The sequence below is a fragment of the Dromaius novaehollandiae genome, chromosome 2 (genome assembly GCF_036370855.1).
Source record: "Dromaius novaehollandiae isolate bDroNov1 chromosome 2, bDroNov1.hap1, whole genome shotgun sequence".
In the NCBI taxonomy this organism is placed as follows: Eukaryota; Metazoa; Chordata; class Aves; order Casuariiformes; family Dromaiidae; genus Dromaius; species Dromaius novaehollandiae.
In genome coordinates this window covers 3,627,860-3,642,085 of record NC_088099.1, presented here as the reverse complement: position 1 = coordinate 3,642,085, position 14,226 = coordinate 3,627,860, and the positions used below count along the sequence as shown (strand labels likewise).

At 36.0% G+C, this 14,226-nt stretch overlaps 1 protein-coding gene across 4 annotated transcripts in view; it reads right to left on the bottom strand.

Moving 5' to 3' along the window:
* Nucleotides 1–845: 845 nt before the first annotated feature.
* The window catches only part of LOC112981487 (meiosis-specific coiled-coil domain-containing protein MEIOC-like), a 39,384-nt gene continuing 26,003 nt past the window's right edge, over nt 846–14,226 (bottom strand). For all 4 annotated transcript variants that reach the window (XM_026097153.2, XM_026097169.2, XM_026097160.2 and 1 more), the window contains exons 6-8: nt 10,680–10,814; nt 10,385–10,565; nt 846–8,276 (exon numbers count right to left, since the gene is read on the bottom strand). In XM_026097153.2, coding sequence (XP_025952938.2) covers nt 8,020–8,276; nt 10,385–10,565; nt 10,680–10,814 — 573 coding nt within the window. In that variant the 3' untranslated portion in view covers nt 846–8,019. The remainder of the gene's footprint in view (nt 8,277–10,384; nt 10,566–10,679; nt 10,815–14,226) is intronic.

The window sequence follows — 14,226 nt, the reverse complement described above, 5'->3', positions numbered from 1 at the left end:
GTTATAAAGATGAATCTCCCTCAAAGATTAAGAGGTATATAAAGTGCTTAGCTATTTTATGCAGAATAGAAGGCATTTTCAAAAGTCTATGAAGAGTGGCTTATGCATGGCATGAATTAAATGAAACAAGAATTTATAATGTATCAGTAACACGCTTCATTTTTTCACTGCCTAAACCTACCTGCTGCACACATGGAAAGAGATTCTCATCATCTGTGTGGAATTCCAGAGCTTCCAGAATCTGCATATACCCAACGTTTGCATAAACTCTTCTCACTGAAAAAAAGAAAAATCAAGATCCGCCAAGGGCAGCAATTTGGAAAGCACACTGGCTTTCAGCATCTTCTACGACATTTAGCACAACAGAGCGATGCGCCTGCTTACAACTCCTAACCTCTACTTCAACAAAACCAGGTTCTGACACTTTGTAAAGTTGCTTAGTGCGAGAAACGTTCATCGTGACTGTTCTTCCCCAGTAATATTGTGTGAAGTGATGAGTACAACCTACTGACATTACTCAAACTTTTTCCCTTTGTGTGTATTCAACTATTTAATGCAGTTCTACATTTTCAGAGGAAGTCTCCTCCGTGTGTGACCTTGCATCCAGAAGGAGATACTCCTTAACATCCAAGTGCAACAAATGCTATGTAGAGATAACTATAGAAAACTTTCCATTCTTCTCCCATAAAATTTGCTAGATTAATAAAATCAGTGTCATAAAGCATTTTAATTTTTGTAACTGTGTTAACCCAGAACATAACATGTCTTTTCAGTGCTGAATTAAAAGCAAACAAAAAAAAACAACCCATCTCACATGGAGAACAGCAGCTGATTGACAGCGTAAATTGAACTAAATGAAACAACAAGCTGTAACTATTTATTAGGGACATACATACAACACAATTGATTATTTAAATAAAAGGAATCAATCACATACATAAAAATACTAAAAAATTACACTGGCCATGATTTATTACAGAATTCTCATACCTCTGAGACTTCCATACACGTAACACAAACCTTATAATCTTCCGACTGTTGTACCTTTTGCGTAACAGAGACCACGTGTAAGTGTACACAGCTTGCCTGAAGCTACTTTGCACAAGTGAACATAATCTAGCCTCAGCCACAAGGCATCCTGGTGTTCCACATAAAACAACCAACAGAAGAAAGGAAAAGCACAGGAGATTCACAAGTTAAGGTGTACCAACGTGCTGTAATATCAAAGTATATCCCAAAAGAGATCTGTGAAGTATAATTTTAAGAATGTTACACAGGAGGTAGAAAGTAAGATTTTTGCAGCGTTAATTCGATATCAACAGTTGTTTGACAGAAATACTTGAATAAGCCAAACTGACTGATTAAAATCTTGTATAATCAACAATTGACCTTTTTAAAATTTTTTTAAGCTAAATTATACTTTCACATATTCCTGTTGGGTCTACTAAATGGATCAACTCACAAAATCCTCCTTCAGTAATATTTCAGCAGCGGTGTAAAATTTGCTTTAAGTAAATGCGTTTGACCAACAAACATGTAAAAGATATACTTCAGACACCAAATATTATATTAAAATATAGACACTATTAATCTTTGTATATCTGTCATAAAAAATAAAAGGAAACTTATTTTTCCCATATATATTGGAAATAGCCTAATTCTGTGAAAAAACTATGCTCATTAAGTTATTACTGTGCATAAACAAGTTTTAAACTGGTTGTATTTTATACAGTAAAAAATGTAAAGCAACCTTTGCCTAGCAATGATTTCTTTTTTTTTTAAATTTGACTCTGGTCTAACTAGCTTTTACACACTATATGCAAATAATTTCCTTTTTTAAAGCTTATTTGGCAAACAAGCAGCAAAGAGGATTTATAGCTCCAGTTCCTCAATTTTTTAGTAAGTCGCTCATAATCCCATACATTTTCAACCTCTAACAGCACAGACTACGTACATCAAATGCATCTTATTTTTGCACCTTTGATTACAGTATTGCTAACGAAGAAAAATAATGACCCTTCATATTATATAACTGATAGAACTGATTGAAAAAATGTGTTTTTTTTTAAAAACAAATTATAAAGCAATCTATAACAAAAAATAAATTCATAGATGCCTAATTTTTATATAATATTCTACAAAACAAAAAAGTGCTGGTGATTGAGACAGGTAAACTGCACAGGAAATGAATCAAGGTCTTCACATGGTTAAGGCTGTATTTCTATCCATGCAGATCAGGATAAAACAAGGTGCAAAATTCTCAGAAACCCACAGATTTAATTCAGCCAAAGCTTTTGCAGCAGGTATATTCCTCAGCTTTGAAAGAAAGCAAAATAATCCTTCTAATTCCAAGTTGTCAGTGTAGTGAGAAACCTTATAAAAAAAGGTTGGGAACACATCCTTCTGGAGTTTCTTTATATCAATTGTTCAAGGTGAACTACTAAGCTCGTATTTACAAAGAGCCTACATAACTCGAGATATCAGGCCAGTAATGCAACAAAGCCAGTTGAAGTCAAAAATCTGTTAAAGGTACTGGCTTCAATGGAAGCAGCATCACACCTAGCTCATCAGTAGCCTAATTGCAAATGCACCCACTTAAAGAGAAAAAAAAAGAAAGAAAAAAAAAAGGTTTATTTGAACATTAACTCCTCTCATACATTCCCTATTCTTTTTTAATATAATATACAATCTTGAAGATTTAAAAAAATAATCCTGAACTCAAAACTTTCCACCTTAATGACTCTATTTAAATATATATATATATCTACATAATACTGTAGATATAAAATAGAATTAAAAATTTAATTTTACAACTAAGGTCACATACACTGCCAAAAGAAACAAAGATACAAAGAACCAAAAAAACCACCCCAGGCCCCTACTGCTTTGGGTTGCTCCAACATGCAGCACTTTGACATCACAGCTCTTGAACAGAGAATAAAATCAGCTTTCAGAGCAGATAAGGATATAACTTTTTAAAAAACACATATAGGCTTAAGGTTTGTTTGTTGCATAATCTCTACAGCAATTAAATGAAAATCCAACATCCAACAGAACTAGAGCTATAACCTAATATAGATTGTATATTTGAGAATATTATGCTGAGCAAGGCTGAATGCTCTAATTTTAGGAAGAACAAATCTCAAAAAACAAAAACAAACAAAATAACTCCAAAATAAACAATTCAATGAAGCATTTACATGTTTTGAAGTGTTCCTTGTCATTTGGGACCTTTCTTATTTCTATGTACTTCACTGCATTTAGAAAAGATGGTTTAAATCCTACTTCATTCTCGTTCCTGACAGAGACAGCGGTTGAGAAACAAGAGTTGGTGAACCTGCTCTAAGAGGAAGACCACATCCAGCTACTTTGAAGCAGCTTTTCCCAAACCATATTCTAGCCACTTCAAGCCGGTACGTAGTTGAGAGCATCAATCGCTTCCACATGATTAGACCATTTGAGGGTGGAAGGATGGCTACCGGAGTGCGACCAGAACACGTGGACTCTACCACAAGCCTCAGCAGTTAAGCACTGGCAGCATCTATGACCAGCAGACGAGGAAGAAAGGGAAGCACAGCTGAAGGAAAGACAAAGACACTTGGACCCTCAGGCTCACACCTTCGGGATTACTGGAGCCACGGCCGTTAAGAGAAGTGATCCTATCCACAGCAAGTAGGGTTTCCTGTGGCTCCACTTTCCTCCTTTATTTCTGCAAACAGAATGGGAGAAAGCCTGGAGAGCAGATCAAAGATAATCCCAGGAAGCTGCGCTCATGGTCTCCACAGGAAAAGCACACAGGACTAAAGCTAGGAAGTCTTCTACAAAATTCTGGCATACCTTCACACTTCTCCGAAAATGAAGAAAGGACCTTCCTAGGCAAAAAGACCTCTTTTTTTATTTCAGCTACAACAAGGGTAAGTCACATTTGTCTGCTTGATTCTCAATTATCTCTAGCCTCTGGCAATAAACCTGGCCTTCCTTTTTTCCCTTGTCAAGTCTCATCCCAGTTTGTAAGAAAGCGGTGAGGGTGTGGGGTGGGGATAACACAGACATTCAAGCATCCCATGCCTCAAAGAGCAGAAGAACACACACGCCAACTCACACAATTTAACACGGAAGGCAAGAAGTAAACACAGCACACGGCCTGGTAAGGCAATAAAGGCCAAAATACCAGCAAGTACCTCAAAAAGCCTCCTGCTTGTATACTCTCCATCTTCTACAAAGCACTTCATCAAAGAGAAAATGTACTGAGAGTAGTAAGAGACTTATGATGAAGACTAGAGCATCAGGTCTCAAGCTGTGAGGCAAATCATTTCCAAATGATATATATCCAGGTACTGGGAAAAGATTAATAGCAATGGCAAACACCAACAGCAAAGAAGAGTATCCAGTTTAGGGGAAAAGACAGCAGTCATTGGGGAACTAACAGAATCATACAGACTCGCCTGTTCTTGAAAAGGCTCAGTAACACAAGCACCAGAAAGCTAGACAATCTCTGTACATGCTGTTCTAACAGCAGTCGTGACAAACGAATTCACTAGTTTTAGTTTATACAAATACTACTAAAGTAACTTAACAGTTATAGGAACTTCATAAATACAGAAGAAAAGCAGAGATGCTGAACCTATCAGGAGAAAAAAAAAGGGGGTTCTTACTCTGAAGCAGCCCCTCTTCTGAGAAATAAGGTGAAATCATCAGAAGTCTCCAGTTATTAACACACACATTTTTTAAATCTATGATATACTGGATTACCAGTTTGGGATTTTGAAGCATTTAAGATTCACTCATATCTATCAAAACATATAATCTTGATTTGAAAAGGGACTCGTAAGTATCCTGTTCTCTTAAAAGGGAGCAATCTAGTGTCACTGCTGCCACTACTAGCTACAACTCTGCTATTTTCTTCACCTCATGCAAAAACTCAAACTGCATAAACCAAACCAGAAAAAAAGAACAACTGAATCTCAAAGCTATTCTGAAACAAGAAATTCAGCAAAATTTTACTTCCTTGCTTCCCAAACAGAAAAACTCAAAAATCAAGCTCCAAAACAAAACCACCTCTCTAGCTGAAGTGTAACATAGTACCTCAACTCTGCTTCCACTGAAGTCAATGAAATCGGAATAGAATTAGTCCCGTAAAAACAGAAATGTTATACTTAACCATGCCAACAACTCAATGCAACACCCATAGAATTTGTACTTCATTGCCAAATTAAACACTAGTCAGCTAAAAAATCTTTTATGACTGTAAGAAAGCAACTGCAACACCAGATGTAAACTGGTTTTTTTTACAAAATACAGTATTATTTCTCCTAAACTATAAAAGGGTACGTAATAAAGCAACAGAACCTAAGCACTCCGAAAGGACTTTTGCTTTTTATAGCTCTAAAGCTGTGCATAAACAAAGGGTTTAAAGACACGGGCGTAACATTTTTGTATGAAGACCAATGGGTTTTATGAAGAAAACAGAGCAAGATGAGGTGAGATAAGAGAGCACACTAGTCACGTCGCGGGGTATGACCAGTAAAGTCTGACACCAGCACATTGGGACTGTGGTGACTCGCAGCAGCTATGGTGCTTTACGCTTGTTAAAGAGCCCATAACCGGATAATCAGACATCACGTACAAACATTAATATCATATGCTACTTGTTAGCTATAGTCAAATGCAGCCACACTGTAACCCTTTTCAAATGCGTTTTTAGACTGCAATTGAAAGCATACAGTTATTTACTGACTGTTAAAGGCACATTAACCCTATCGTGAGCCAATTAAGACCACAATCCTTCACAATAATAATTAACACACAAACAATACGATACGGACCTACTACGCCCGATACATTCACCACTACAAAACAATCCTGCAGGACTACAATTATTCTGTAAACAGAAATGCAAATCAAGACTCAAATTCTGATTTCCTGTCAACATACTAATCATAATTCGAAAACAAAATCAGCCATTAACTCAAATACTGTAGACTCCACCTTTTTAAACCATGGAGTATAGTTAATTAGTTTCACAAAAGCAAATTTAACGTTCTCAAATTCATTTGTGCAAATGAATTGCACATGCACACATGCATTCACACAGCACTAAAATAACTCTCCAGTACCCACTTTTTTAGGCTAACGCTGAAAATATTCATTTCAATTGAATTCACTTCTCTTTAGGAAAGGATCTTACTATACTAAGATGCTGATTTCTATCAACTCCCATTTTTAAACTTTATTCAGTGGATTAAAATGAGGCTTCTGTAACTTTTGTCTATGAAGTTATGTAGTTACTGCCTCATTACAGTTAACGATGGTACTATTGAGAATACATTTGTTCTAAAAACATTATCAGATTCAAAACTACAGGACTCTTCTTGGAACATTTTGCAAGTACATATATATATGGAAACAATTATATATTTATCCACAAAGTGTCGAATTCAACATCAAACATCATGAAACACAGATAAATCTTCATTTTTGTCTTTCAAACTTTCCTCATATCCCAACTTAATTCACTTTTAAAATAAGAACTGCTCTCCAAAGCCATTCATTAATATACTAATACCTAAGAACCTTAGCTGGTTATTACTACATGTTAAGAGATAATCTAACATTAAGACACAGTTGTCAAAGCATTAAAATATGTGCAAGTACCCTACAAACAAAACTTGAATTACTCATTCTTTTCTAATTCTCACCCTGAACATTCACACTGATGCATAATACTTCTGATTGTCTAAGCCACAGAATGGAGACTAGTTAACAGCAATTAAATACATGAAATCCTCTCATGCTAAAATGAATCAGTTAAACAGCTTTGGTAACCTAGTATATAGTTAGCTTTGTGTAAATATTTTGCAAACATCCCTTCCCCCAAAAAATCCCTATATACCATGTGTATATTTATATAATAATATACATATTTCCTGAGTAAATTGTTAAATCTGATTATTTGGAAGGTTTGGCAAAAGATCAACTGTATATTACTAAAATAGAATTTTAAATAAACATTCAATAAACGCATTAAAATAAATATGGAATGTTTTCGAAAATTATAGTAGCATGAACTTATATTAATAAACATAACTTTTTTTAATTAAGTGCATACGAAGTTATATAGTTACTGTTTTTTAACCCACTGAGGAATCACTAAGTCTAATTTCTAATCCTGAGTGACAATTTTATATCACCTGCTAATGTGTACTTCAACCTAGTACTTACTGAAAAACTACAAACTCCTTAAATTAGTTCTTTTTTTACATAAAACATTCTGTTACATGGATTATGCTATACGAAATCTTGGTTTACATTAGTTTAGCTGGAAACTGAGTTGGCAGCACAACTGCTGAAGCATTTCACGCAACCAACAATTAAACACTGATTATTCTTGTCAAACTGTTAGCAAGTACCTGAATAATCTGACTCCCTGTCACAAACCCAGTACAGAAGTGTGAAGTAGTCTGTACTGAGTGGCAGGATGCAAACTATTTAGCGATCACTTTGGCACTTAAAAGAACTATAGAATGGTGCAAAAAAACAAAAAAGACCCAACCAAACAAAAAAAGACCCCTGAACAATTATGAAATACCTTACAAATGGATTTTTTTAAAAAAGTATGATAAATTGTATAATCAACAAAGAAAGGAGAATTAAGTTCTGCCACTCACTGGTTTTCTCAGGTCACGGCTTCAGTCACAGCTGATATATAGCTTTGGATAAGCAGACAAGGAAATGCTCAGCTATTGTTTAATTCCTCTTATTAATAAAATTCTTATGTAGCAGACATTGCAATACCAGCAATATTAAAATTGCATTAACACTATTACAAGACGTGTCTCTCAACACCAGAATCACAGTAATAAAATTGCAGCACTGATCAGTTATGTTAACCCTTTTTGCTTTTTGATAACCTATCAAAAACATTTTCTATAGCACTATGCAAGCCACTTTCCCCTTCCCTCCTTCCTCGGCCTTCTGCCTCCCTTTTATTATTACTACTACTATTTTTTTTTTTTGCTATTATTCCAGAATCCTCATTGATTCCTCAGATTTTTCTTTTTTGCTTCCTTTGTTTTCATGCTCCATGTTGCTTCTTTCTTGTGTGCTTGTGTTTGCAGGGCAAAGCTCTTGCAATGCCCGTTCAACTTCTTCTTGTTTTTCTGGACTGCTTAAGGAAGTTTTTGGTAAAGTCATCTGTAATGCACACCATAAAGCGGTACGAGCCTTGCGTGTAGAAGCAGCCAACTCCCTAATGGCAGCTGCCAGAGCCAGAACATCTACAACAAAAAAAACACGTTACAGGTAAAACCAATACACGAGCTTGATAATATTAATGCATTAAAAACATTCCGAGTTGATTCAAAGCTCATCACTCTTATGTAAAATTTGTTCAAGAAACAGTTAACCTGTTATTGCATTGGTTAAATGCCAGTTTTTATCAAAGCTAGAGTAGCACATGTTCCCAATAACTATCTTGCACACAAAACAAGGATGCTCATCTTCCAGTACACAACAGTCTAACATAAACATTTATGACTCCTAATTATCTACTTTTGTCAGTACAGTCTGCAGAATGAGCAAGTATGATTAGTAAAACTCCCATTCTAATTCCAGCCAGATGAGCTTGGTGTAACCACTTCTTCCTCCTTTGTTTCCCTTTCAGTGGCTCTGATACGCATGTGGCCTCCCAGCAAAGAAAGGCTCACTACTGATGTTCAGATACATGTTCACCGACAGCGGAACTCAAAGAAACAAATATTTGACTGTGGAAAATAGTTACTCAGAGCTTTTCCATATGTGATTTAGGTTGTGCTTAGACATCCAGAAGAAGCACAATTCTTTTTCTGAGACATAACCTCACCAGAAAGGTTACCACTACCCATAAAAGACTAATTGCAATATTTCTAATTATAGGTACCATATAGGATGGTTCACATAATGATTCTAACTATCTTCACTTTACAGTGAAGATAAGTTCACCAAAAACATGGTTTGTGGGATATTTCTTTTGTTAGGATGATGACTACCTACTCTTGGCCTATAGCTTGCCTAATTAGGGTTAATTTGAGAAGTTTATTTCGCTACAGGACTATTACTTTTAAGTATGTAACATAATTAAGAAGGTACTTGTCACCTAACTTATGAAAGTAAAATATTTTGACTCTTTATACAATTTATCTTTCCCTTCTTGCTAGGAGGGCAATCCTATTACATTGCTTCAAGTCAAAAGAACCACACACCATCGGCTTCACTGCAGCAACAGGAAAACAATAAAGGACACAGCTCAGTAAGGATCAAAAAGAGGGAAAGGGAAGAAAGAAGTTTGTTCCTCTCTAGAAATCTTTCTCTGAGAAATAAGTCTAGTCTGAGAAAGAATATGTTCTTAATCTTCAAAACCCGAGTTCCTAAATGTATCAGCTATACAATCATTATACTGAATAGTAGCTACCACTTACCCTACTCTAGTAGAACAGACTTCGTCTTAGTTTTGCATTAGTATTGATGCATCAGTGAGAGATGAAAATACATGGAAGATTAAGCTGTTATGAATTAAGCAGATTTTTTTTCATTTAACAGTGAACTTTAGAGAAGTTACTTAATTTTGTCCAACTTCAAAGAAATGAACTTGCAAACATAATTTCTTCAGCTTTATACCACATGGCTCTTTTCTAAGAATTTTTTTCCAAAAATTACTTATAACATATAATGAGCTACACTTTGTTAACTTTCTAGCAATTAAAATACTTTCAAAGTCATAACTGAAAAGCAGATTTATGGTAAATCTTTGAAACTAATCTTTCACAGTTGTGCTAGGTAAGAATAAACATGCTACATGACCAGCACACAATAAAAGGCTCTTCAGAAGTCTATAGCTGTGCTGTACATCATTCTTGCTATATGTTAACATAAGCTGGGAATCACAAAACACTTTGTTTTTTTTTTTTTAGTTTAGATAAGGTAGACAGACAGCACAGATTAACACAGCACCAAGCATATCTTTCACTTTATAAGCGAAAGAGAAGTGAAAGACTAGCCAAATACCATTAATAAATAAAATAAATTTGTTTAAAAAAATGAGTATATTTTGACTTAAAGGAAAATTACTTATGATTATATAAAATCCTTTAAGCTTTACTTTTCAGTCAAGAGAAAAAAGTTTCTAAGGGTTTAAACTAGTAAGAGAGAAACAGAAAAGAAATTATTTTATGCGAGATAGACTTTTTAAGAGTTAAAAAGATCTTCTTTTAACAATTTTAGATTTACAAACCTTTTTTGCTGATGTTACAGTAAATAAAATTGGAATTTGCTGCACATTTCAAATTGCATATTTTCACAACTGACATTTGAAAAAGCTTTTAGAACTACAGGAATAGAAAACATTTACCTTTTTCATTATTATAACGCGATGCTCCTTGTCTCTGTGGATTAGCAGCATTAACAATCTCATCCTTACGCCTTGCTTGTGTTACGTGAATGGCTTCCAAATGATTTTCCAAAGTAGCGGATATGTTTCCATGTACCGGGGTGCCACGAAGCCTTTCCATTTTTCCTATTAAGGTGAGCACCTACCAGACATAACAAAAACACCAAAATCACTAGGTATTTATAGCTCTTCATAAAAAAACGCAGTATTTCACCTGGTATTATGAATCACGAGACAATATTCCAGGAAAGCTTACTCTGGCTTGTTCTCGTAACTGGTCCACAATCAAACGATCAACTCGTGATGGGTTAGCAGGAAGTCGGGACACAGGAGTGTTATTTGAGCTAGATATGCGCTTTCCTGGAAAGTTTCTTGCAAGGTCAGCCTCAGCCTGAAGAGGAAATAGATAGCTATTTTAAATATGAGAAAATAGTGCTATATTACAATGTACAATTTTGAGGGGCTTGAATTTTCAAATACACTAGGAGTGTGCTTGCTATCTTTTCTTCTGATGGTATTTACAAAAAAAGTCCCCAAATATCTGTATCCAGATGTATAGCCAGCTGTTGTAAGAATATGAATACTTCCCTAATTTAGTTGTACCTCAAAGCAAAATATTCAAAGGCAGCATTTAGAACCAAAGTGCATAACTAAGTATTTAAATACTTCAATCAATCTTGGACACAGGCCTAGGCAAGAAATTCTTGCACTGTATTCCACGAATTCAAACTATACCTCTCTCACTGCGTCTCTCGAATGTCACTTACTATGATTATAAATAAAAGAAACAGTTGAATATACTAGCATAAGTTGCCTCTGAAATGCATCAATATTAAACCCAGATTTAACATAACGCTAGTATTGGTTCTGAAAAAGCCATTAACATAGCTGCCAAACACTCCATTAAGAAAGGAGCCAAAAAAACCCACTATACAACGCAGACAGTGACTAAACTCAACCAAACCTGTTTTTGGACAGCAACTTCTTACACTTGCAGGAAGAAAAAAAAAAAAAAAAAAAAAGAAGAAGAAGAAGAAGAAAACGTGTAACTAATAGTGGATTCTCTATCTTGTTCCACCTTCAGTGTACAAGAGACTAAGAGAAAGATTAGGGACCAAGTAGCAGTTCAAGGCAAATTTAAGAGCACATTCATGCTATGCATATTCATATTTAAAATTTGTGCTGAAGACTTTCTTTTTGCTTTACATACATCCATATTACTTAGTGTCTGCTCTCACCTAACATGAATTGTAGGAGCCGAATGAGCTCAATTGCTTTCAACCCAAAAACTTGAAAGATATTTGGAAAAAAATGGATGGAGAAAGGGTCATGAATTTACATACCCACCATACATACATATGGTGGGTATAGACATACATAGACACCACATCTTTAAGAATCACAAGTAATAAACAACAACTTTATTTCAGTGCTATTCTATATGCACAATTAATTCCAATAGTAGAAATTCTTTAATGGAGAGATCCCTGGGAGAATAAAATTTAGAAAAGAAAACAGGCAAGTTCACTGTTTGTACTGAGAACTCCAGAGCACAGGAACGAAGAGGTTTCTGAGAGCTCAAACGGCTGACTGATTAGACAGGCTAAAATTAAACACAGGTCTGTTCCACTGCAGGGAGATTCTCTCTACACTCAAGAAATTCATGCTCTCAAAAGGGCGAGAATCTCAAAGCAAGAGGAGTAAATATTTTAGCTGAAGGAATGTGAGCCATGCTATGGCAGCTGGCCTCGGGAACCGAGAACAGCGTATACTCAAAACTATCTGCAGATGCAGTCTTGTAACTACACAACTCAAGGACTGAAAATGTCTGTAGCTTCAGTAGATCACTAGGATAAAATCTGGTTGGGCAGCATGGACCAGAACAAGTTCACTGATCACACCATTTTGATTAAGAACATCATGGAACAAGGATAAAAGAAAAAGCTTTCTTTAATGATGAATACAAGCTAACATGCATTATGAGCTGAGGACTCTGATCTTCCCAAATGACTTAATTTCCCAAAATCCTGCAAAAGCAGGTCCGGAAGAGCCTTCTTTGTCACTACAGAAAGCAGAAGAGTTGCTGAAATCACTATTGTCTTAGACACACTGGAGCAAAAACCATCATCACCCGTTCTCATCACGCAGAGGATTCTTGGTAGAAGATTGGACAGTATCAGCAACACATTTAAAAGGGATCCTGGACACAAACAAACACAGAACTTGAGATCTGTTATTTCCTGTTGATATTTGAAGTTAAAAATCAGTCTTGGGACACCTCTGCTTTGATCTCCCACTTGTAATCATTGTGTATGAAGCAAAAGGAACAATGTGCAGAACTGTTGGGGAATTTGAAAGAGAAGGTGCCTGCTAGACAAAGGTGATGGTGGGATGCAGCAGACCCAGACACTGCTGCCCTGCATGAAGAGATTATGGTGGGGGGAAAATGTGAGGACAAGGTGATATTCACCCATGAGCATGAAAGGAACTCAAGGACGAAATAAGTGAACTGGAGGCATGTGACCTCCTGCTTAACACCAAGTTGGTACCAAAGGACTGGAGGGTGGCAAGGATGAGTATTTTTAAAATACAATCCCAGAAGGAGAACAACAGAACTACAGAGCATCAGCTCTGGCATTTATACTGGGCAAACAAGTAGAAACCATAGCAAACAAAGTTTAAATAGATAAGATACTGGCAAATAAAAAAGCATTTTTAATACAGAAATTGCACTTTACAAACTGTTAGTATTGTCTAAAGGCATCAACAAGCAGACAAGATAGGCCATTTCTATATTCTACTGAGATCTCCAAAAGGCTATTAACAAGGTCTCAGAGCAAAGCATTGATGCTGGAAAGAAAAAGGTGCCCTCCAGAGACACAGTTTGGTCAGACACCTGCCTCTTTCTCCACTGACGAGGAGCCTTCTCCAACATGGAAGAAGTAGACAGGCATTCAGACAGTGTAAAACAGGACTGTGAATCATCAAGAAAACATCCTAGTTTCAGAGATCTGATATGCAGTTCAGGAGCTTGACTGTTTCTGGGGACATATCTCCTGCCCCTTTTGAGCTCAGAGCTTTAATTCCCAAGTGGCAATATGCTTGTTAGTAGCACAGTCTCCTCAAGGACAACACTTCTTAACTAGGGGGTCTGAGGCAGGAAAGTGACTGTAATGAGAAGGGTAGAAACTGAAGCTTCCTTTGGGAAAAGTCACATCCACTCAAAACACCATCACTGTTTTTCTTTACAGACTCAGACGGAATGCCCAGGATTATTTTCTTCCAGCACTAAACCAAAAATTTAATAAAACAAAAAAACAAAAGGAATAAGCGAAAGAAGACTGGTGACAATTAAAGAAAAAAAAGATTTTTTTCTTTAAATGAGTGTTGGGGGAAAAAATGCATGGGTTTCAAATACCTCAGTTAAAGATATAGTTGGGCATAAGGGGGCTGGGAGAAGGAGTGAAGGCCTTGCTATATCCTCATTTAAGACTGATGGCTCTCAAATCATAACAAAAGCCTACTGAATCGATGAACAACTAGCTAGTGATTTTGTACTGACCATACAAACACAGAACAGTGTCCAAGCTAAAGATAATTCAGTGCTTTGGTCAGTGACGTTCTTATCACATTTGTTGTAGCAAACATTCACATCAAATTTCAGTTAATAGACAGAAATGCTGTCAGCAGCCCATTCCCAGTGGAAAGAGATATTAGAAACTGAACCCCAAACTCATATGCATGATTTAAAAGTAGTCATACCAAACAATGCAAATGTTATATTCAAAGCAGATGTTGCACAT